The 23,412-nt window shown below is 44.3% G+C and overlaps 2 protein-coding genes across 9 annotated transcripts in view; one reads left to right on the forward strand and one right to left on the reverse strand.

Moving 5' to 3' along the window:
- On the forward strand, nt 1–19,501 carry LOC109876830 (ETS-related transcription factor Elf-2). Of its 6 annotated transcripts, none has more exons than XM_031814839.1 (10): nt 3–222; nt 1,604–1,850; nt 9,756–9,881; nt 10,452–10,640; nt 14,461–14,547; nt 15,567–15,759; nt 15,994–16,386; nt 16,545–16,719; nt 17,461–17,652; nt 17,899–19,501. In XM_031814839.1, exons 1-10 carry the CDS (start codon nt 148–150, stop codon nt 18,199–18,201), a joined length of 1,980 nt encoding a protein of 659 aa, XP_031670699.1. In that variant the 5' UTR covers nt 3–147; the 3' UTR covers nt 18,202–19,501. The 6 variants fall into 6 exon arrangements, with proteins under 6 accessions (XP_031670702.1, XP_031670703.1, XP_031670699.1 ...); XM_031814838.1 differs by having other exon boundaries at nt 4–222; nt 17,461–17,697; XM_031814842.1 differs by lacking the exons at nt 17,461–17,652; nt 17,899–19,501 and adding an exon at nt 17,220–17,429 and having other exon boundaries at nt 1–222.
- Nucleotides 19,297–23,412, reverse strand: part of LOC116352827 (nocturnin-like) — a 27,691-nt gene continuing 23,575 nt past the window's right edge. For 2 of the 3 annotated variants that reach the window (XM_031814852.1, XM_031814851.1), the window contains exon 4: nt 20,609–23,386. In XM_031814852.1, coding sequence (XP_031670712.1) covers nt 22,856–23,386 — 531 coding nt within the window. In that variant the 3' untranslated portion in view covers nt 20,609–22,855. Of the gene's footprint in view, nt 20,115–20,184; nt 23,387–23,412 lie in introns of those variants that run through there. The other variant, XM_031814850.1, reaches the window with a different exon arrangement.

Raw genomic sequence — 23,412 nt, forward strand, 5'->3', positions numbered from 1 at the left:
ACTTTTCTTCTGTCTCTTCCTCAGTGGTCTGAGCTGTGGCCTGGCTGCAGTACCAGAGGCCACCAGCGTGGGGCAGCAGAGCGAGGTGGGGCCAGGAGGCAGCAGTGAGTAGGCCGGGGCTGGATCTAGCCTGGAGGGGCATGCGTCATGACCTCTGTTGTGCTCGTTGACAGTGGAGGAGCGGTGGTGGAGTATATGACCGCCGTGGAGGACCCTCATCAGGTGAGTGGTGAGAGGGTTGGACTGAGTAACAAACACCTTTACTGAACTAAACACTCGCACTTGACTTTGTTGATAACTACTTTAATGAGGAAAAATGTACCGACTATGACTGAGATGTGGTTGTTTCACCTAGCTATCTGAAGATGAATTCACTAACTATGACTGAGATGTGGTTGTCCCACCTAGCTATCTGAAGATGAATTCACTAACTATGACTGAGATGTGGTTGTCCCACCTAGCTGTCTGAAGATGAATTCACTAACTATGACTGAGATGTGGTTGTCCCACCTAGCTGTCTGAAGATGAATTCACTAACTATGACTGAGATGTGGTTGTCCCACCTAGCTGTCTGAAGATGAATTCACTAACTATGACTGAGATGTGGTTGTTTCACCTAGCTATCTGAAGATGAATTCACTAACTATGACTGAGATGTGGTTGTCCCACCTAGCTGTCTGAAGATGAATTCACTAACTATGACTGAGATGTGGTTGTCCCACCTAGCTGTCTGAAGATGAATTCACTAACTATGACTGAGATGTGGTTGTCCCACCTTGCTGTCTGAAGATGAATTCACTAACTATGACTGAGATGTGGTTGTCCCACCTAGCTGTCTGAAGATGAATTCACTAACTATGACTGAGATGTGGTTGTTTTACCTAGCTGTCTGAAGATGAATTCACTAACTGTAAGTCTCTCTGGATAAGAGCATCTGCTAAATGACTCAAATGTAATATGAGCAGTGAAATCACCTAGGACCTAGACTGGCTTCCTTTACACGTCTCCTTTCCTTAAAGACAGGACCAGATAGGTGCTGCGCTCCAATATTCACACTCACTGGCTTCCTTTACACGTCTCCTTTCCTTAAAGACAGGACTAGATAGGTGCTGCGTTCCAATATTCACACTCACTGGCTTCCTTTACACGTCTCCTTTCCTTAAAGACAGGACTAGATAGGTGCTGCGTTCCAATATTCACACTCACTGGCTTCCTTTACACGTCTCCTTTCCTTAAAGACAGGACTAGATAGGTGCTGCGTTCCAATATTCACACTCACTGGCTTCCTTTACACGTCTCCTTTCCTTAAAGACAGGACTAGATAGGTGCTGCGCTCCAATATTCACACTCACTGGCTTCCTTTCCTTGTTTCCTTGCTTTTATGAAAGGACATGATCAGGGCTGCGGTACATAATGTTACCTACACTGGCTTCCTTTACACGTCTCCTTTCCTTTAAGGACTGTATAGCAGTAGAGAAAGTGCTCTGTTTGGGATGTTCTGTCTTCTTAACCAAGCTCCCCTTCTCCCCTTCTGTTTTTCTATCCTCGTCCCTCTCTCCATCTCTGTTCCTCTTTGTCCTACTCCCTCACCCCTGTTCTCCAGGAGGGAGAGTGTGAGGAGGGAGACGGTGAAGCTGAGGTGGAGGTAGAGGTGGAGGGAGACGTGATGGAAGAAGAGACAGACGAGGACCTGGATGAAGAGGAGAACCCAGCAGTGATCGTGGAGGAGGTCCCAGGCAGGGGGCTGGAGCAGTATTTCTCTGCCCAGGTTCTGGTCTACGAAGACGGGACCTACCTGATACAGGACGTGGGGGAAGAACAGGAGGTGGAGACTGAGGTGGTGGAGACAGGTGAGAGACCGGGGTGGGATGTACACACAGGCCTAGGTCTACATATATCATATATAATCTACCATCATACCATCTACCATATACCAGCTACCATCTACCACATATCATATATCATATACCATATACCATAATACCAGCTACCATCTACCACATATCATATATCATCTACCATCTACCATCATACCATATACCATCTACCTTCTACCACATATCATATACCATCTACCTTCTACCACATATCATATACCATCTACCATCTACCACATATCATATATCATCTACCATCTACCATCATACCATATACCATCTACCTTCTACCACATATCATATACCATCTACCATCTACCACATATCATATATCATCTACCATCTACCATCTTCCTACCCAACCTGAATACACTAGTGGTAAACATTCAGTACCAGTCAAACGTTTGGACACACCTGCTCGTGTTTCTTTATTTGTACTATCATCTACATTGTAGAATAATAGTGATGACATCACAACTATGTAATAACACACATGGAATCATGTAGAATAATAGTGATGACATCACAACTATGTAATAACACATATGGAATCATGTAGAATAATAGTGATGACATCACAACTTTGTAATAACACATATGGAATCATGTAGAATAATAGTGATGACATCACAACTATGGAATAACACATATGGAATCATGTAGAATAATAGTGATGACATCACAACTATGGAATAACACATATGGAATCATGTAGAATAATAGTGATGACATCACAACTATGTAATAACACATATGGAATCATGTAGAATAATAGTGATGACATCACAACTATGTAATAACACATATGGAATCATGAAGAATAATAGTGATGACATCACAACTATGTAATAACACATATGGAATCATGTAGAATAATAGTGATGACATCACAACTATGGAATAACACATATGGTATCATGTAGAATAATAGTGATGACATCACAACTATGTAATAACACATATGGAATCATGTAGAATAATAGTGATGACATCACAACTATGTAATAACACATATGGAATCATGTAGAATAATAGTGATGACATCACAACTATGTAATAACACATATGGAATCATGTAGAATAATAGTGATGACATCACAACTATGTAATAACACATATGGAATCATGTAGAATAATAGTGATGACATCACAACTATGTAATAACACATATGGAATCATGTAGAATAATAGTGATGACATCACAACTATGTAATAACACATATGGAATCATGTAGTATAATAGTGATGACATCACAACTATGTAATAACACATATGGAATCATGTAGAATAATAGTGATGACGTCACAACTATGTAATAACACATATGGAATCATGTAGTAACCCAACAAGTGTTAAACAGAGTGTGCACAGCTGTCATCAAGGCAAAGGGTGGCTACTTTGAACAATCTCATATATTTTGAATGGTTTAACTCTTTTTCAGTTATTGCAGGACTTTGAAATGTGTTATTTCATAGTGTTGATGTCTTCACTATTATTATACAATGTACAAAATAAAGAAAACCCCTTGAATGAGTAGGTGTGTCCAAACTGTTGACGTACATACATGCACACATACATACATACATACATACATACATACATACACACATACATACATACATACATACATACATGCATACATGCATACATACATACATGCACGCATACATACATACATACATACATACATACATACATACATACATACATGCACGCACACATACATACATACATACATACATACATACATGCACGCACACATACATACATACATACATACATACATGCACGCACACATACATACATACATACATACATACATACATACATACATACATACATACATACATACATACATACATACATACATGTACCTTTTTATATATAACCTGAATACACACACAGTAAAATAAGAGTAGAAGTGGGACAGCTTTCAGCTTTGGCACTAGTTGTTGATAATAAAATGAAGTGTTAGAGAGGGATAGTGAAGTATTACACTTAGATTTTTACATTCACTTGACATACACACCACACACCAGTTTACAGATGTTATTTTCATTTGGGGAGATGTACATTATTTTCCAAACCTTCATCCACAGTACTACAGTCACTCACAGCTTTGGTGTGGTTGCTAGGAAATTCAGCAAGCGGATATGTAAGGCCTGTCTGCCAGTAGACATCGCCCTCTTGTGGCCGTCCACTGTAGTACATAAAAAGTCCACAAGTGTACTGTTTGGAAGATGTAAACATGCGTTGATTGCAGTTGTGATTCCACTGTGATTATTATTATTTGACCCTGCTGGTCATCTATGAACATTTTGAACATCTTGGCCATGTTCTGTTATAATCTCCACCCGGTACAGCCAGAAGAGGACTGGCCACCCCACATAGCCTCATAACCTCTCTAGGTTTCTTCCTAGGTTTTGGCCTTTCTAGGGAGTTTTTCCTAGCCACCTAGCTTCTACACCTGCATTGCTTGCTGTTTGGGGTTTTAGGCTGGGTTTCTGTACAGCACTTTGAGATATCAGCTGATGTAATTAGGGCTTTATAAATACATTTGATTGGTTGATTTAGGGTTTTAGGCTGGGTTTCTGTACAGCACTTTGAGATATCAGCTGATGTAATAAGGGCTTTATAAATCCATTTGATTGGTTGATTCAGGCCAACAGTTTAAAGCCTGTAGTTAGTTGGACACGGTGGAGGGAACAACACAACCAACCAAAAGCATTTAAGATGTAAAAAGGAAGGTATTTATTTCATTCTTTTTGAAGTATTCTCTTTGGGAAGGAGTGTTGTCCAGCCAAGTAAGCAGACAGACAATGGTGTGTTCTCCTTCCCTGAACGTTCCTAAAGGAGACGACCTCTACTGTAACGTTTCTAAAGGAGACGACCTCTACTGTAACGTTTCTAAAGGAGCTGACCTCCACTGTAACGTTTCTAAAGGAGCTGACCTCCACTGTAACGTTTCTAAAGGAGACGACCTCTACTGTAACGTTTCTAAAGGAGACGACCTCTACTGTAACGTTTCTAAAGGAGACGACCTCTACTGTAACGTTTCTAAAGGAGCTGACCTCCACTGTAACGTTTCTAAAGGAGACGACCTCTACTGTAACGTTTCTAAAGGAGACGACCTCTACTGTAACGTTTCTAAAGGAGACGACCTCTACTGTAACGTTTCTAAAGGAGACGACCTCTACTGTAATGTTTCTAAAGGAGACGACCTCTACTGTAACGTTTCTAAAGGAGATGACCTCCACTGTAACGTTTCTAAAGGAGACGACCTCCACTGTAACGTTTCTAAAGGAGACGACCTCCACTGTAACGTTTCTAAAGGAGACTACCTCCACTGTAACGTTTCTAAAGGAGACAACCTCTACTGTAATGTTTCTAAAGGAGCTGACCTCTACTGTAACGTTTCTAAAGGAGACGACCTCTACTGTAACGTTTCTAAAGGAGACGACCTCTACTGTAACGTTTCTAAAGGAGACGACCTCTACTGTAACGTTTCTAAAGGAGACGACCTCTACTGTAACGTTTCTAAAGGAGACGACCTCCACTGTAACGTTTCTAAAGGAGACGACCTCCACTGTAACGTTTCTAAAGGAGACGACCTCTACTGTAACGTTTCTAAAGGAGACGACCTCCACTGTAACGTTTCTAAAGGAGACGACCTCTACTGTAACGTTTCTAAAGGAGACGACCTCCACTGTAACGTTTCTAAAGGAGACGACCTCCACTGTAACGTTTCTAAAGGAGACGACCTCTACTGTAACGTTTCTAAAGGAGACGACCTCTACTGTAACGTTTCTAAAGGAGACGACCTCTACTGTAACGTTTCTAAAGGAGACGACCTCTACTGTAACGTTTCTAAAGGAGACGACCTCTACTGTATTCTAAAGGAGACGACCTCCACTGTAACGTTTCTAAACTTATTTTTTAACTCCTTGTTTTTTTCCCCTTTTTTTAAAATTCCGTCATTGGTTGCTGACATGATGATGTCGCTGAGTGCTGTCTGGGGCGTAGACTTGGTGTTAGAGAGTCGCTGAGCGCTGTCTGGGGTGTAGACTTGGTGTTAGACTCCAGTCAGAAAACTAACCCATTAAAGTGGATGATGACCTAAGTATCTACATGCTCTGGCATCGATCTAAACATTTCTGCAATCGGTACCTCAGCAGACTGTTACATTTTTTGTTACTTTAGTGAGAGATTTTTTAAAAATCAGGCTTACATCATTCCTACTTAGACTAAGGTCGTTTTGCCATAATGCAAATGAAGACACGTTTATATGCTCTTAAAATCTTTATTCTTTGCGTTGAATGTTCCTTGTTAGGAATGCAATACATACATTATATTAACGGTGTCTTAAAATGCTCTGTTATGCTTTTTTTAATGTTGAATGCACGGGCCTATTATGGAGGAATTGTCCTTTTCTCCTGCTTTGGTTGACGTTCGATCGATGCAAGAGCAGAGATGGAAAAGAAAGCGAGACATCTGTCGCTCCTTTTTTTTCTCCTTCATATACAGTCAATGGACTAAGCGAATCAGACCCAGCTGCTAATGTATTTGTGCCTATGGGAGAGCCTCCCCTTAAGCAGACAGGAACTTTAAAACATGGTTAACGGCCTGAGTGGGACATCTAAATGTATCCACCATCTTTGGCAAGAGCTCAAGAGAGAGCGGAGGATTTCCTGTGTTTAGCGCGGAAGGACACCCGTCTGCCGCGGTGTGGGGGTTGTGATGCGGTCTGGATGAATTTGAGATTTCCTCTGGCGGCGGAGTGATCTGAGCTTTTGGCTGCCTTTGCATTTCAGTGTGAAGTCAATACGAGTCTGCAACACGGGAAGAACATGGCGACTTCACTTCATGAGGGGCCCGCTAACCAACTCGATCTGCTCATAAGAGCAGGTAACGGAATTTATTTAGAACTCGTTCTACCGGCGACCGTTTATTGACACGTTATGTGTTTATTTTAGCGACCGCTGCGCCCCCATATCCGTTAAGTAGTTTCATGAAATAATGGAGGGCAAAGCAGGAAGTGATCACCTTGCTTAGTAACCTGCATGGCGATGTCCGCTTTTCTTCAGTCGTTCTTAAAATGTTTAAAATTACCGTTTGGATTTGAGCACTGGAGGATTAGACCGCAATCTGCACGAAGCAACGCGTGCATATCGTGATTTATAGTTTCTTCGTCCATGTGTATCATAACAACTGGTTATTCTGACAGAGAGGGAGCCCCGCTGAAACCAGGAAGTGTTGTAGATGTGTTGTCTTTCCTACGTCTTTGCCACGCTGTCTGAGTCGGAAGGGCATGTGGATTTATGTTTATTCCGCGTTTATCATGGCTTTAAATACACAATCTGTATATATGATTTACCTATATTGAATCAGTTATGTTGTGATTTTATCCCTGTATTGAAATATAGTCTATCGAAATATTTTTCCTTGTTGAATAACACATACAGCCAGTTTGTTCAAACATTGAATGACACGGAAGTGAGTGTAAACATTTAGTTGAAAGCTGTATTCTAGTCATTTTGTGACTTTTTCCCCCATCTGTTTTCAGTCATGTACCGTTTTTCTGAGTCAGATTCGGACCGTTATCTAAGTGTGGGCCCAGTGGTTTATCCCGTGAAGTGTGTGGCTGCTAACGGTGCACTCAATGCTGGCTTTTGCGTTTACTCGCTAGCGATTTTTAAGTGCAAATCGTGTCTCGTTTAAGTTCAGTTCGCCATACAAAGGTTATTCTTTTTTATATTGGCTAGAGTGTTTAATTTTCTTCCTTGATTTAGCGATAATTTTAAAATATTTTTGGATAATTTCCATGGCGGAAGCATTGTTATGCATCTAGGCGGGTTGTTGGCTTGATTGACAGGTCAATTTGACCAACGGCGCTCGTGAGGCGTTCGAAATCCTCCCACCAGCCAATGAGCGCTGCTAGACGGGTGGGCGTAGATTACTGATTTATCCAATGGTGTCCGGGGCGGGGAGTGAGTGACGTGGGGATGGAGACCGTCTTCACCGTCTTCGAAGAGAACTGGAGGGAAAGGCTACGCGAGTGTAAACACGGAAGTCATAGGGGACTGCACTACTTTGTCGGACTTGCTATTATTGGCTCGGTCAAATAGTACCAGCTTTTTCTTTCTTTCTTGTCGAGAAGTAATGATGAAAATCATATTTATTCACACGCATTTTGTACTTTTGAAATATGCTGACTTTTAGCCTCAATTGCTTTTTACAGATGTTAATTCATTTTCTTAAATACAATGACTGAATAAGGTAGTGCAGCAGTACTATTTCAACCCGAGTCCGTACCCAACCAAATACTCGGATAACCAACCTCAGTTATTATTATTATTAACCAAACACTCACTGTTGAACGAATCCCTAGAAATATGAAAATGCATAACATTTTATTTCCCTCTTACAGTTAAACTTTTACAGTTGAGTTTACTTTTTAAATATTTTTTAAGTGTTAACACTTTTACAGTTCAACCCGTATGTATAATATGTTTACAGATAAATGCATCTTAGTATGTATGTCAAATGTCTGTTTATTTCCATCCTGTGTATCGGTGTCAAAGTATCCAGTGCCCAGTCTATGTTATGGTCTATGGTGGGTTTATTTAGGTAGTCCTGCCTGGTTTCAACGACAGCTCGGCCTATCAGGTGCCTATAGTAGTTCTGCTTGTTTATGTGTGTGTGTGTGTGGGGCTACAGTTTGTTTGCGCTTGGGACGACGGGTAGTGTGTGTGTCAGGGTCTGAATGAGAGGGATGGGGGGGGGGGCAGTCTTCCTAAAGATAACCCCTCTCCCCTACCCTGTGCCTGCCTCGTAGCCAAACATGGGCAGGGGTGATGGTAACCAGAGACGTGCTTCCCAGAGAGGGACGACAACAACAGGTGCCCTGGGTTTTGTCCCAAATGGCACCCTATCCACTATATAGTGCACTACTTTTGACCAGGGCCCAGAGCGCTCTGGTCAAAAGTAGTGTACTGTAAATGGAATCCCTGGGCTTAGTCTGTCTCCTAGTTCCTCAGAATGACTGCATACCCCATACTAATATATTGCATAATTTTTCCTTGTCTCCTTTTCTTTGTGAAACAATTCCTGGCCGAAATGATTTACCATGACCAGATGAGCACAAGGAAACCCTCTAGACCCCTTGTTGTAGACAGCCCGTAATGAGGAAAACAGATTGGGTCATTTTATAAGGAAAAACCTCAGGGCCCAAAGGAAAGGAGGAAACCATGACTTCTAACCAATACTTATTATATGGTTAGTTATGGTTAGTTATAGATGGTTAGTTAGTTATGGTTAGTTAGTTATGGTTAGTTAGTTATGGTTAGTTATAGATGGTTAGTTAGTTATAGATGGTTAGTTAGTTATAGATGGTTAGTTAGTTATGGTTAGTTAGTTATAGATGTTTAGTTAGTTGTGGTTAGTTAGTTACTTGATGCTCTGTAACATCTGTTTTAAGGTCAGTCTGACACTGTAGGTCATAGTGGTAAAGAAATTTGCAGCTGATCCTACATCAGTTATGCCATAGTAACTGGAGACAAAGGTTGCTAGGGGGCGCCAGAGAGAATGTCAGCTTTGACAGACTTTAGAAGTCCTGTGTGAAGTGTAGTAAACAAGCCATTTGAAGTGTCTCAACCTTTTAGTTTGGTAGTAAACCGTTAATGGTGGAACGCCGACAGTGTTTTCACAATAAAAACCAAACTGAGGTAACAGTCTGAGGCAACCAAACACAACTCTTATTTCCAGTAGGATGCATCAGAACCCCTCTGTACTGTACAAGTGATGAAATGTCTACAGCGGCTGTACAGACCTGCAACGGTGCTTTTCACCTTTACTAACGTGTGTTTTCTGTGTTTCAGTGGAGGCGTCCGTCCATTACCAACAGTCTGGCACCAGTATCTACTGTTCTGATAAGACCATCGAGGCTGCCGAGGCTCTGCTGCACATGGACTCTGTTACCAGCCTGAGAGGAGACCGCAGCCCAGGTATTCACCATGACATATTCCATCTATAACCAGGTATTCACCATGACATATTCCATCCATAACCAGGTATTCACCATGACATATTCCATCCATAACCAGGTATTCACCATGACATATTCCATCCATTACCAGGTATTCACCATGACATATTCCATCCATTACCAGGTATTCACCATGACATATACCATCCATAACCAGGTATTCACCATGACATATACCATCCATAACCAGGTATTCACCATGACATATTCCATCCATAACCAGGTATTCACCATGACATATTCCATCCATAACCAGGTATTCACCATGACATATTCCATCCATAACCAGGTATTCACCATGACATATTCCATCCATAACCAGGTATTCACCATGACATATTCCATCCATAACCAGGTATTCACCATGACATATTCCATCCATAAGCTGCCGAGAGACAAGAACAGAGAGACATCATTGATGTCGTAGATCTCAGATGATTTCATACGAATGTTGGTGTTCACATAACGCCACATCCACCAGAACACACACACTGTTTCTCTCTTAACGTTTTCCCTCTTGTCCCACTAGATGTGTTCATCCCGGCAGGGTGTGGGACCACCCCAGACTTCATCCACGCGGCGATGCGTCCAGACGTGATGACCGAGACTGTGGTGGAGGTGTCTACGGAAGACTGTATGGACGAGGACATGGAGGTCACCCTCATAGAGGAACCAGACGAGTCAGAGCCTGACCACCAACCTGTCAGGAAGAAGAAAGGTTAGTGATGAGGACACTGAGGTCACCCTCCTAGAGGAACCAAAAAAAAAACTGTTTTTATTTATATATCCCTTCGTACATCAGCTGATATCTCAAAGTGCTGTACAGAAACCCAGCCTAAAACCCCAAACAGCAAGCAATGCAGGTGGAGAAGCACGGTGGCTAGGAAAAACTCCCTAGAAAGGCCAATACCTAGGAAGAAACCTAGAGAGGAACCAGGCTATGTGGGGTGGCCAGTCCTCTTCTGGCTGTAACGGGTGGAGATTATAACAGAACATGGCCAAGATGTTCAAATGTTCATAAATGACCAGCATGGTCGTATAATAATAAGGCAGAACAGTATCTTCCAGAGCCTGACCACCAACCTGTCAGGAAGGTTAAGATGACTCTAAGACAGAATAGAATACTGGCTATCCACTGAGAAATCAATAAACTTTCCATAATACTACCCAAAGATACTGTCTGTTGATTGAAGATACTGTCTGTTGATTGAAGATACTGTCTGTTGATTGAAGATACTGTCTGTTGATTGAAGATACTGTTGGTTGATTGAAGATACTGTCTGTTGATTGAAGATACTGTCTGTTGATTGAAGATACTGTCTGTTGATTGAAGATACTGTTGGTTGATTGAAGATACTGTTGGTTGATTGAAGATGCTGGCTGTTGATTGAAGATGCTGGCTGTTGATTGAAGATGCTGGCTGTTGATTGAAGATGCTGGCTGTTGATTGGAGATGCTGGCTGTTGATTGGAGATGCTGGCTGTTGATTGGAGATGCTGGCTGTTGATTGGAGATGCTGGCTGTTGATTGAGACATCAAAGTAATGCTAAAGAGCCTAAATGGTTTTAATGATAAAGGTACTATAAAGATGTTGATGTTATATTGGACTGGTTGTATCTTGTAGACAGGATGTTGATGGTAAATAGGACTGGTTGTATCTTGTAGACAGGATGTTGATGTTAAATTGGACTGGCTGTATCTTGTAGACAGGATGACGATGTTAAATTGGACTGGCTGTATCTTGTAGACAGGATGTTGATGTTAAATTGGACTGGTTGTATCTTGTAGACAGGATGTTGATGTTATATTGGACTGGCTGTATCTTGTAGACAGGATGTTGATGTTAAATTGGACTGGTTGTATCTTGTAGACAGGATGTTGATGTTATATTGGACTGGTTGTATCTTGTAGACAGGATGTTGATGTTAAATTGGACTGGTTGTATCTTGTAGACAGGATGTTGATGTTAAATTGGACTGGTTGTATCTTGTAGACAGGATGTTGATGTTAAATTGGACTGGTTGTATCTTGTAGACAGGATGTTGATGTTAAATTGGACTGGTTGTATCTTGTAGACAGGATGTTGATGTTAAATTGGACTGGTTGTATCTTGTAGACAGGATGTTGATGTTAAATTGGACTGGTTGTATCTTGTAGACAGGATGTTGATGTTAAATTGGACTGGTTGTATCTTGTAGACAGGATGTTGATGTTAAATTGGACTGGTTGTATCTTGTAGACAGGATGTTGATGTTAAATTGGACTGGTTGTATCTTGTAGACAGGATGTTGATGTTAAATTGGACTGGCTGTATCTTGTAGACAGGATGTTGATGTTATATTGGACTGGTTGTATCTTGTAGACAGGATGTTGATGTTATATTGGACTGGCTGTATCTTGTAGACAGGATGTTGATGTTAAATTGGACTGGTTGTATCTTGTAGACAGGATGTTGATGTTAAATTGGACTGGTTGTATCTTGTAGACAGGATGTTGATGTTATATTGGACTGGCTGTATCTTGTAGACAGGATGTTGATGTTATATTGGACTGGCTGTATCTTGTAGACAGGATGTTGATGTTATATTGGACTGGCTGTATCTTGTAGACAGGATGTTGATGTTAAATTGGACTGGTTGTATCTTGTAGACAGGATGTTGATGTTAAATTGGACTGGCTGTATCTTGTAGACAGGATGTTGATGTTAAATTGGACTGGTTGTATCTTGTAGACAGGATGTTGATGTTAAATTGGACTGGCTGTATCTTGTAGACAGGATGTTGATGTTAAATTGGACTGGCTGTATCTTGTAGACAGGATGTTGATGTTATATTGGACTGGCTGTATCTTGTAGACAGGATGTTGATGGTAAATAGGACTGGTTGTATCTTGTAGACAGGATGTTGATGTTAAATTGGACTGGTTGTATCTTGTAGACAGGATGTTGATGTTATATTGGACTGGTTGTATCTTGTAGACAGGATGTTGATGTTAAATTGGACTGGCTGTATCTTGTAGACAGGATGTTGATGTTAAATTGGACTGGTTGTATCTTGTAGACAGGATGTTGATGTTATATTGGACTGGTTGTATCTTGTAGACAGGATGTTGATGTTATATTGGACTGGTTGTATCTTGTAGACAGGATGTTGATGTTAAATTGGACTGGTTGTATCTTGTAGACAGGATGTTGATGTTAAATTGGACTGGTTGTATCTTGTAGACAGGATGTTGATGTTAAATTGGACTGGCTGTATCTTGTAGACAGGATGTTGATGTTAAATTGGACTGGCTGTATCTTGTAGACAGGATGTTGATGTTATATTGGACTGGCTGTATCTTGTAGACAGGATGTTGATGTTAAATTGGACTGGCTGTATCTTGTAGACAGGATGTTGATGTTAAATTGGACTGGTTGTATCTTGTAGACAGGATGTTGATGTTAAATTGGACTGGCTGTATCTTGTAGACAGGATGTTGATGTTATATTGGACTGGCTGTATCTTGTAGACAGGATGACGATGTTAAATTGGACTGGCTGTATCTTGTAGACAGGATGTTGATGTTAAATTGGACTGGCTGTATCTTGTAGACAGGATGTTGATGGTCAATAGGACTGGCTGTATCTTGTAGACAGGATGTTGATGGTAAATTGGACTGGCTGTATCTTGTAGACAGGATGTTGATGTTAAATTGGACTGGCTGTATCTTGTAGACAGGATGTTGATGTTAAATTGGACTGGCTGTATCTTGTAGACAGGATGTTGATGTTATATTGGACTGGTTGTATCTTGTAGACAGGATGTTGATGTTAAATTGGACTTGTTGTATCTTGTAGACAGGATGTTGATTGTAAATAGGACTGGTTGTATCTTGTAGACAGGATGTTGATGGTCAATAGGACTGGTTGTATCTTGTAGACAGGATGTTGATGTTAAATTGGACTGGCTGTATCTTGTAGACAGGATGTTGATGTTAAATTGGACTGGCTGTATCTTGTAGACAGGATGTTGATGTTAAATTGGACTTGTTGTATCTTGTAGACAGGATGTTGATGTTAAATTGGACTGGCTGTATCTTGTAGACAGGATGTTGATGGTAAATAGGACTGGTTGTATCTTGTAGACAGGATGTTGATGTTAAATTGGACTGGCTGTATCTTGTAGACAGGATGTTGATGTTAAATTGGACTGGCTGTATCTTGTAGACAGGATGTTGATGTTAAATTGGACTGGCTGTATCTTGTAGACAGGATGTTGATGGTAAATAGGACTGGTTGTATCTTGTAGACAGGATGTTGATTGTAAATAGGACTGGTTGTATCTTGTAGACAGGATGTTGATGGTCAATAGGACTGGCTGTATCTTGTAGACAGGATGTTGATGGTAAATTGGACTGGCTGCATCTTGAAGACAGAAAGAGCGCCATCTATTGACATATTGGGAGATTGCACGCAATGTGAAATGCTCATGTCTTTGACCCATGTCAATTGATTTGATTGATTTTGAATAACTTTATTGGTCTGTTTGTCTGTGTAGCGGGGAGGAAGCCAAAGACCCACCCACCTGCTGTGTCCAACGGATCACCGGACCTCAGCATCAAGAAGAAACCCAGAGAAGGAAAAGGTGGGACACACCAAATATACAGAAAGGACACGTCCATAAACCCCTAGGATTTCATGTGTTGATTAGGGGCTTGGACTTAATTTTCCCACAACCAAGTGTTCATCAACCGTATTCTTTGTGAAGTTTAACCTGTTGTTTAAGGCTGTAAACGTAGAGGAAGGATAAGTATGGTCTCTGTCGACCGACCCGCCTGTCTCTGTCGACCGACCCGCCTGTCTCTGTCGACCGACCCGCCTGTCTCTCTGTTCGACCGACCCGCCTGTCTCTCTGTTCGACCGACCCGCCTGTCTCTCTGTTCGACCGACCCACCTGTCTCTGTCGACCGACCCGCCTGTCTCTGTCGACCGACCCGCCTGTCTCTGTCGACCGACCCGCCTGTCTCTGTCGACCGACCCGCCTGTCTCTGTCGACCGACCCGCCTGTCTCTGTTCGACCGACCCGCCTGTCTCTCTGTTCGACCGACCCGCCTGTCTCTCTGTTCGACCGACCCGCCTGTCTCTCTGTTCGACCGACCCGCCTGTCTCTCTGTTCGACCGACCCGCCTGTCTCTCTGTTCGACCGACCCGCCTGTCTCTCTGTTCGACCGACCCGCCTGTCTCTCTGTTCGACCGACCCGCCTGTCTCTCTGTTCGACCGACCCGCCTGTCTCTCTGTTCGACCGACCCGCCTGTCTCTCTGTTCGACCGACCCGCCTGTCTCTCTGTTCGACCGACCCGCCTGTCTCTCTGTTCGACCGACCCGCCTGTCTCTCTGTTCGACCGACCCGCCTGTCTCTCTGTTCGACCGACCCGCCTGTCTCTCTGTTCGACCGACCCGCCTGTCTCTCTGTTCGACCGACCCGCCTGTCTCTCTGTTCGACCGACCCGCCTGTCTCTCTGTTTGACCGACCCGCCTGTCTCTCTGTTCGACCGACCCGCCTGTCTCTCTGTTCGACCGACCCGCCTGTTCGACCGACCCGCCTGTTCGACCGACGCGCCTGTCTCTCTGTTCGACCGACGCGCCTGTCTCTGGTCCCCCAGGCAGCACCACGTACCTGTGGGAGTTCCTGTTGGACTTGCTCCAGGACAAGAATACGTGTCCCAGGTACATCAAGTGGACTCAGAGGGAGAAGGGCATCTTCAAGCTGGTGGACTCCAAGGCTGTGTCCAAGCTGTGGGGCAAACACAAGAACAAACCTGACATGAACTATGAGACCATGGGTCGGGCTCTGAGGTGAGGGTTTACCCTACAACCGTCTAGCACTTGAAATGGCATTGACTGTGGAAGAGGCTTTAAGCTGAGTTAGCTGTATAGGTTGTTGGTTTGGATGAGTTCCTCTGAGGAACATTATCCCCTCCCTCTGTCTTCCCCCCCCCCCCTCTCCCTATCCCCTGCCTCTATTTCCCTCTCTCCGTCTTCCCTCTCTCTCACCCTCCTCTCTCCCTCCCTCTCCTCCCTCTCTACCAGGTACTACTACCAACGTGGTATACTGGCCAAGGTCGAAGGTCAGCGGCTGGTCTACCAGTTCAAGGAGATGCCCAAGAACATCGTTGTCATCGAGGACGACAAGGCCGACTCCAGATCGGGCGATCTTATTGGCTCAGAGAAGTCTTACGAGAGAGTCCTGCCCTCGTCGGAGACGATACTGAATGTGGCCGAGCTCGCCACGACGCCCACCATCCTGAGGGGTGGGACTAGAACCGTAGTCCATCCTCCGGTTGCTAAGGGCAACAAGGCGGTGATGACGGGGGGTGGGGCGGCGGTGGGGGTTCCGAGGATAGTGACCATTTCCACGGCGCCAGACGGAACCCAGACACAGCATTCTCACACGGCCATCATCCCCACTGCCTCAGGACCCAGGTTAGAGAGACACCCTCATACTGACCCTGAAACATACAATTCACTTTGGAGGTTTTATGCTGAATGTAAAATAGTTTATCTATCTAGCGATATCTAGTCAATTTTGTATTTACGAAACTTTGTCATGGACTCCATTTTGTTATCGTTTCCGTCTCCAGGACTGTACGGGTTGCCATGCAAGTGCCTGTAGTCATGACAACGTCACTGGGCCAGAAGATCTCAACGGTTGCCGTGCAACAGGCGCCAGGGACGTCGGGAGGCCAAACGACGTACCAATTGGCCAACGCCTCTCCCATCGGCACGGCAACGGGCAACGCGAACTCCCAACCGAAGGTGGGTAACCACGCTAGTTGGTGTGTCAGCTAGCTACTCTGTAGTGTAGACAGAATGGACAGTGTGACGGCTGAGCTACAGACACGCCTCATACTAACCAAGTCCAAGATTCAAAACTTGAATCTTGGAAACCATATTATCTTTTGAAAAAATATAAAATAACGATCTAATCCTTCACCTTCTACATCATAATTATTTTCCCTGCGTTGTAATCAGACCCCCCCACTCTGTATAGATCTAGAATGTGTAGACCTGTTCCTAACCATCTCTCCTCTCCGGGTTGTGATCCAGACCATCCCCACTCTATAGATCTAGAATGTGTAGACCTGTTCCTAACCATCTCTCCTCTCCGGGTTGTGATCCAGACCATCCCCACTCTATAGATCTAGAATGTGTAGACCTGTTCCTAACCATCTCTCCTCTCCAGGCTGTGATTCAGACCCCCCCCCCACTCTGTATAGATCTAGAATGTGTAGACCTGTTCCTAACCATCTCTCCAGGTTGTGATCCAGACCCCCCCCCCCACTCTGTATAGATCTAGAATGTGTAGACCTGTTCCTAACCATCTCTCTTCTCTCCAGGTTGTGATCCAGACAATCCACACTCTGTATAGATCTAGAATGTGTAGACCTGTTCCTAACCATATCTCTCCTCTCCAGGTTGTGATCCAGACCCACCCCCCCCACTCTGTATAGATCTAGAATGTGTAGACCTGTTCCTAACCATATCTCTTCTCTCCAGGTTGTGATCCAGACCATCCCCACTATGGTTCCAGCCACAGCGGAGAACGGAGACAAGATCACGGTCCAACTGGCTAAGATCATCACCATCCCGGCCCACCAGCTGGCCCAGTACCAGCAGCAGACCAAGCCTGGCCTGGGGGGCTCCCCGACGGGCAGCATCTCTCTCCTGGGCGGGACAAACTCCTGGGGGGTACGAGCCCTGGCACCTCATGTTACCATGGCTGCAGGGACACAGGTGTCTGTTTTTAAAATAGTTTATTTTTTTTGCCATTTTAAGCTAAAAATTGGAAAACACATACATTAAAACATAAGATAGTGAAATGCAAGTATAAAGGTATTGCATTTGGGCACAGACTTAATGTGTATTAATTTATTTTTGTTACAAATTCAAACGTGTTCATTTATGGAATTACAAATTGTATCTCCTGTGACCAAGGTGATGAGGCTGGCTGTTCCCACAACGCTGCATCATCATCATCAACAACAGACACATCATATCGTCACGACGACGCAAGGTGGCGGGACCGGGACGGCAGTGGTCACCGTGACGACGACGACAGCCAATCAGAGCGCTCCGGTGGCGGCATCCCATATCATCAGCGGCATCATCAAGAGATCTGGCACGGCGACGAGAGAACCGCAGCAGCAAGCCAAGACGCTGACCGTTAAAACGGTACAGGCCCTCCCCGTCCAGACCACGTTACCGGAAGCACCGGAGATCATCACGGTAGTCGTCTAAATCAGAGGAGGTCCCGCCTGAGATCAAGTCAGAAGATCCGGAGTGTTGAGGCCACAAGTACGGACACACACACACACACACACCTCAACATTGTTTGTACAGTTTTTGCCCACATAGTTTGTTCCTCTTTTTCTACATGACCGTCTGAGAGACTATAAAGACCCACAACCAGCTCCGATTTACCCTGGGGGGGGGGTGTCTACCTTCCTACCACAGCCTCATCTCTATGGAGACCCAGTGTGCATCCCAAATGGCCCCCTATTCCCTATACAGTACACTACTTCTGTAGGGAATAGGGTGTCATCTGAGTCGTCCAATACTGTCGGTTACCCAGCCAACACAGGAACCCAGCAATGACTTCTCAAAAGGGAAGAATCTCCTTCAGAAAAAGGGACCAAGTCAAGTTTAAATCACTACATGTTCTGTTTCTGGCAGATGAGACACTAGCTGACTAAGCTACAACGGACAAATGCAAACTTATAAAGACAAAAGGAGAACACTAAACAAAAGGTTAATTATTAACAACCAAAAGAAATGTGAACTGGAAAGGAGAGAGATTGAGGGGGGGGGGTTGTATAGAAATGTATCTGTGTACGACCAGCATTTGATTTGCCGAATCACTGTGCAGATTCCCGGTGCGTAAACAAACAACACGAAAGACTGCGGGCTGTTCTAGGATCAGCTCTTACAAGAGGAAAATAAAAAGCCAAAGGGACTTGTGTGTGTTTATAACTATTATACAGTTTAGGGGGAATTCAATTCACAACAAAACAGCCTTAGAATGATCTGTTTTTATTTGTCATTCATTGTTTATAAGATAATTTAGCTTTTTTTGTGTGTGTGTTACGGTTTCTTGACCTTTTTGGATACTTTGTACCAAGCACAGTGTTACAAAACAATATTGTTCTCTTATAGTCTGAAGCCCAGAGGTCAGTGGGTTGGTTACAGGGTCAAAACCATTCCAATTCTCTTCAATGATATAAAATTAGCATTGACTGTAATAGAAATGGAATTGACTCCCAACCTTGGTTGGTTCTAGTAGTAAGCCTATGGTCAAGGCCTACATCCCCACGGTAACGGTCTCTAGGGTAACTGCTCGTCAGCCATCTTGGCTCCGCCCCCTCCCTTTCCTTTAGCAGTTTCTGCTTTTCTTAGTCGTATGAAGAGGGAGAAAGCTGTTCGGACTGAACTACTTTGTATATTCAACATTTGAAGTATATTCTATTTTGTTGTACTCTTGTTTCAAAGTGTATTCAAGTAGATTTTACTGAAATATAAAAAAAATAACATTTGAATTAAACAACTTTCTGTTTTGTCTTTTGTTTAAATTAAATTATGCTTTTCCAAAGGTGACGTTTCTGCATTTGTGGTAAATGCTGTTGTTGGCTCAGACATGGGCCGTGTTAGAGAGGTGATCCACACACCTGTTGTTCGCTCAGACATGGGCCATGTTAGAGGTGATCCACACACCATCGGGAACCCTTCTCTCTGGGACCTGTTCCAACCGACATGGGCCGTGTTAGAGAGGTGATCCACACACCATCGGGAACCCTTCTCTCTGGGACCTGTTCCAACCGACATGGGCCGTGTTAGAGAGGTGATCCACACACCATCGGGAACCCTTCTCTCTGGGACCTGTTCCAACCGACATGGGCCGTGTTAGAGAGGTGATCCACACACCATCGGGAACCCTTCTCTCTGGGACCTGTTCCAACCGACATGGGCCGTGTTAGAGAGGTGATCCACACACCATCGGGAACCCTTCTCTCTGGGACCTGTTCCAACCGACATGGGCCGTGTTAGAGAGGTGATCCACACCACCGGGAACCCTTCTCTCTGGGACCTGTTCCAACCAACATGGGCCGTGTTAGAGAGGTGATCCACACACCACCGGGAACCCTTCTCTCTGGGACCTGTTCCAACCAACATGGGCCGTGTTAGAGAGGTGATCCACACACCACCGGGAACCCTTCTCTCTGGGACCTGTTCCAACCAACATGCAGTGAAATACAACGTAGCTGACGACAACTAGTAACCCTTTGGTTGCAGGGATTGTTTCGAACCAGTCCCATTCAGGGTTTAACCAGAACCAGTTGAACGGGAGGCAACAGACTGGTTTCAATCGCTCAGCTGGTTGGTGTAGAGTGACTGCAATGGACTTAGTTGTAATTCAATGTGTGTAGACGGAGTACAGAAGTTTAGTAGCTCCGGAACCATTTAATCAGGGTTCTAGGTTCCATCCCCATCAGGAACACACAGCAGACGTCACTGTCGTAGTTAATGTCCACATTTCACATGCTGGTGATAACTGTAGTTCCACAGCTTACCACCAGGGGACATTGGATGGCATTTCAACTGGTGAGGTAGGAAGTGATTTATCATGTGTAGAACACCACAGAGGCAGAAAAGAAGGGCAGATTATTTTATTGCACATAGTTTGAATATAAACTACTGTCCTGGGACTGATGCTCATGGACTGGAAATAACTGGGTCAGTTGGTAGTATGTGGCACCATGCCAGGGATATGGTTTAGTTTCCTACTGGGGCCGCCCATACAATGTAGAGACACACTACTGGAAGTTTGTTTATATTACAAATTACATGTACCTTAGGGGTACGTTCAGATAGAAATATGCTATTTAGAACAAACGCTCATCTCTGACGTATACAGTAAGGAATCACATTGGCTCTATTTAGTGGTATTTCTATGTTCAATAACGTTTTTGTACTGGACATGGCACAAGTATCAGTAGGCATTAATGACACACCTGACCAGTATTAGACCAGAAAATGACAAACACACACACACAGTAAGAGCAAGATCCCCCTCTGCAGTTGAGGAAATGCTGTGCTGATGAACATGTTTAACACGTATTCAGACCTTTACTTTCCCCACATTTTGTTACAGATTCCTTTTAGAATGTAATAATTTTTCATCAATCTACACCCACAATACCTCGTAATGACAAAGCTAAAACATTTCCATAAGTATACAGCCTCAAGTGTTCTTGAGTATGACACTACAAGCTGGTCACAGCTGTATTTGGGAAGTTCCTTTCAAGCTCTCAGGTTGGATGGGGAGCGTCGCTGCACAGATATTTTCAGGTCTTTCCAAAGATGTCCGATCAGGTTCAAGTCCGGGCTCTGGCCGGACCACTCAAGGACAGAGACTTGTCCCGAAGCAACTCCTGCGTTGTCGTGTTGGAAGGTGAACCTTCGCCCCCAGTCTGAGGTCCTGTGTGCTCTGGAGCAGGTTCATCAAGGATCAGTCTGTACTTTCTGTTAATCTTTGACTCCATCCTGACTCCCAGTCCCTGCCACTGGGAAACATCCCCACAGCGTGATGCTGCCACCACCATGCTTTACCATAGGGATGGTGTCAGGTTTCCTCCAGACATGACACTTGGCATTCATGCCAAAGAGTTCAATCTTGGTTATCATGGTTAGAGTCCTTTAGGCAAACGGGCTGTGCCTTTTACTGAGGAGTGGCTTCCACCTGGTCACTCTACCATAAAGGCCTGATTGGTGGAGTGCTGCAGAGATGATTGTCCTTCTGGAAGGTTCTCCCATCTCCACAGAGGAGCTCTGTCAGAGTGACCATCAGGTTCTTGGTCACCTCCCTGACCAAGGCACTTCTCCCCCGATTGCTCAGTTTGGCCGGGCAGCCAGTTCTGGGAAGAGTCTTGGTGGTTCCAAACTTCTTCCATTTAAGAATGATGGAGGCCACTGTTTACTTGGGGACCTTCAATAGTGCAGAAATGTTTTGGTACCCCCCTTCCCCAGATCTGAACCACGACACAACCCTGTCTCGGAGCTCTACGGACAATTCCATTGTCATGCACTGTCAACTGCGGGACCTTTATAGAGACAGGTGTGTGCCTTTCCAAATCATGTCCAATCAATTGAATTTACCACAGGTGGATTCCAATCAAGTTGTAGAAACATCAAGGATGATCAATGGAAACAGGATGCACCTGAGTTCAATTTCAAGGCCCATAGCAAAGTATTGCTAAAAAAAACTGTTTTTGCTTTGTCCATTGTGGTGTATTGTGAAGATTGATGAAAAACATTAATTTAATAAATTTTAGAATAAGACTAATGTAACCACATTTAGAAAATAGTCAAGGTGTCTGAATACTTCCCAAAATGCACTGTAATATTTAGGCAAGTTAACTCCTAGTTAGCCGGCTAACCCCTTGAACTGAAGCAGCCCAGGACAAGTAGAGTTGAATAGTAGCAGGTAGGGTGCAATCATCAGTGTCAGAGGTACAACAACAGCACCTCTACTGTAGACAGGAACCATAGAGCCTAGTTTCAGCAGTCTGTCCAGTCCAATCATCACAGTGTCAGAGGTACAACAACAGCACCTCTACTGTAGACAGGAACCATAGAGCCTAGTGTCAGCAGTCTGTCCAGTCCATTCCTCTCGGTCTCTCCTTCATTGAGTGTTTAAAATCGATAACATGACTTCTGAAAAGTAAGCTCACACCAAGCGGGTTGTCTCCTCCCTACTTCCCTCCTCCTGTTCTCCAGTCATCATACCCCAGAGAGATGGGTTCGGACTCGGAGGGACAGTGGCACTTCTGTCCCCTCCATATCTCGTTCTGTTCCCTCCATCCCTCGAATTGTCAATCAAGTGTCCATGTGATCCTCTTCACTCCTCCTGCTGCTTTTTAAAGCTGAAGTCACACACCAGCGAGAGGTGATCGGAGGGGTAGCTGTAAGACGGAAGCCTGTTGGGGCCAATCTGTTCCTCTGTAGGCATATCCAATACGGCGTCCACACTGAAAGCTTCTCTAGAGTACCAGATATAATCCAATGTGGTGCAACACTCTCCCGTCGGCCGGATCTTCCACGTGGTGTAGGCCGGTTCTGAAAGCCCGTCCCGGCTTAACTGTTTATAGGCGGAGTCAAGGATCAACGGTGACGAGGCGAAACGCTGGTAGACATCCTCGGAAGGCACAGCGTTGAAGTCGCCGCAGACGAGGAGAGGGGTGTCTGGGGCGACGCCGATGGGATCCGAAGGACCCCCCGGTGATTGGGTGAGGGTGGCGAGGTTCCGGAGAAGGTCGGAACCCTGGGCACTACGGAGGCATTCCCAGCCGCTCCGGGCTTTGAGGTGCGTCACGGCAACACACAGCCGCCGGCCTGTCACCCTGCAACGTAGCGTCGTGACGACCGCCACCTGTAGGGAAGACAAATGCATAAAAC

Source organism: Oncorhynchus kisutch, unplaced genomic scaffold (genome assembly GCF_002021735.2).
Source record: "Oncorhynchus kisutch isolate 150728-3 unplaced genomic scaffold, Okis_V2 Okis07a-Okis12b_hom, whole genome shotgun sequence".
NCBI lineage: Eukaryota > Metazoa > Chordata > Actinopteri > Salmoniformes > Salmonidae > Oncorhynchus > Oncorhynchus kisutch.

Coding starts and splice junctions, on each gene's coding strand:
- LOC109876830 (XM_031814838.1), top strand. CDS start 148: ATGACCTCTGTTGTGCTCGTTGACAGTGGAGGAGCGGTGGTGGAGTAT. Junction 14,548..15,566: donor GAAACCCAGAGAAGGAAAAG/GTGGGACACACC, acceptor CTGGTCCCCCAG/GCAGCACCACGTACCTGTGG. Junction 16,387..16,544: donor CCCACTGCCTCAGGACCCAG/GTTAGAGAGACA, acceptor TTCCGTCTCCAG/GACTGTACGGGTTGCCATGC.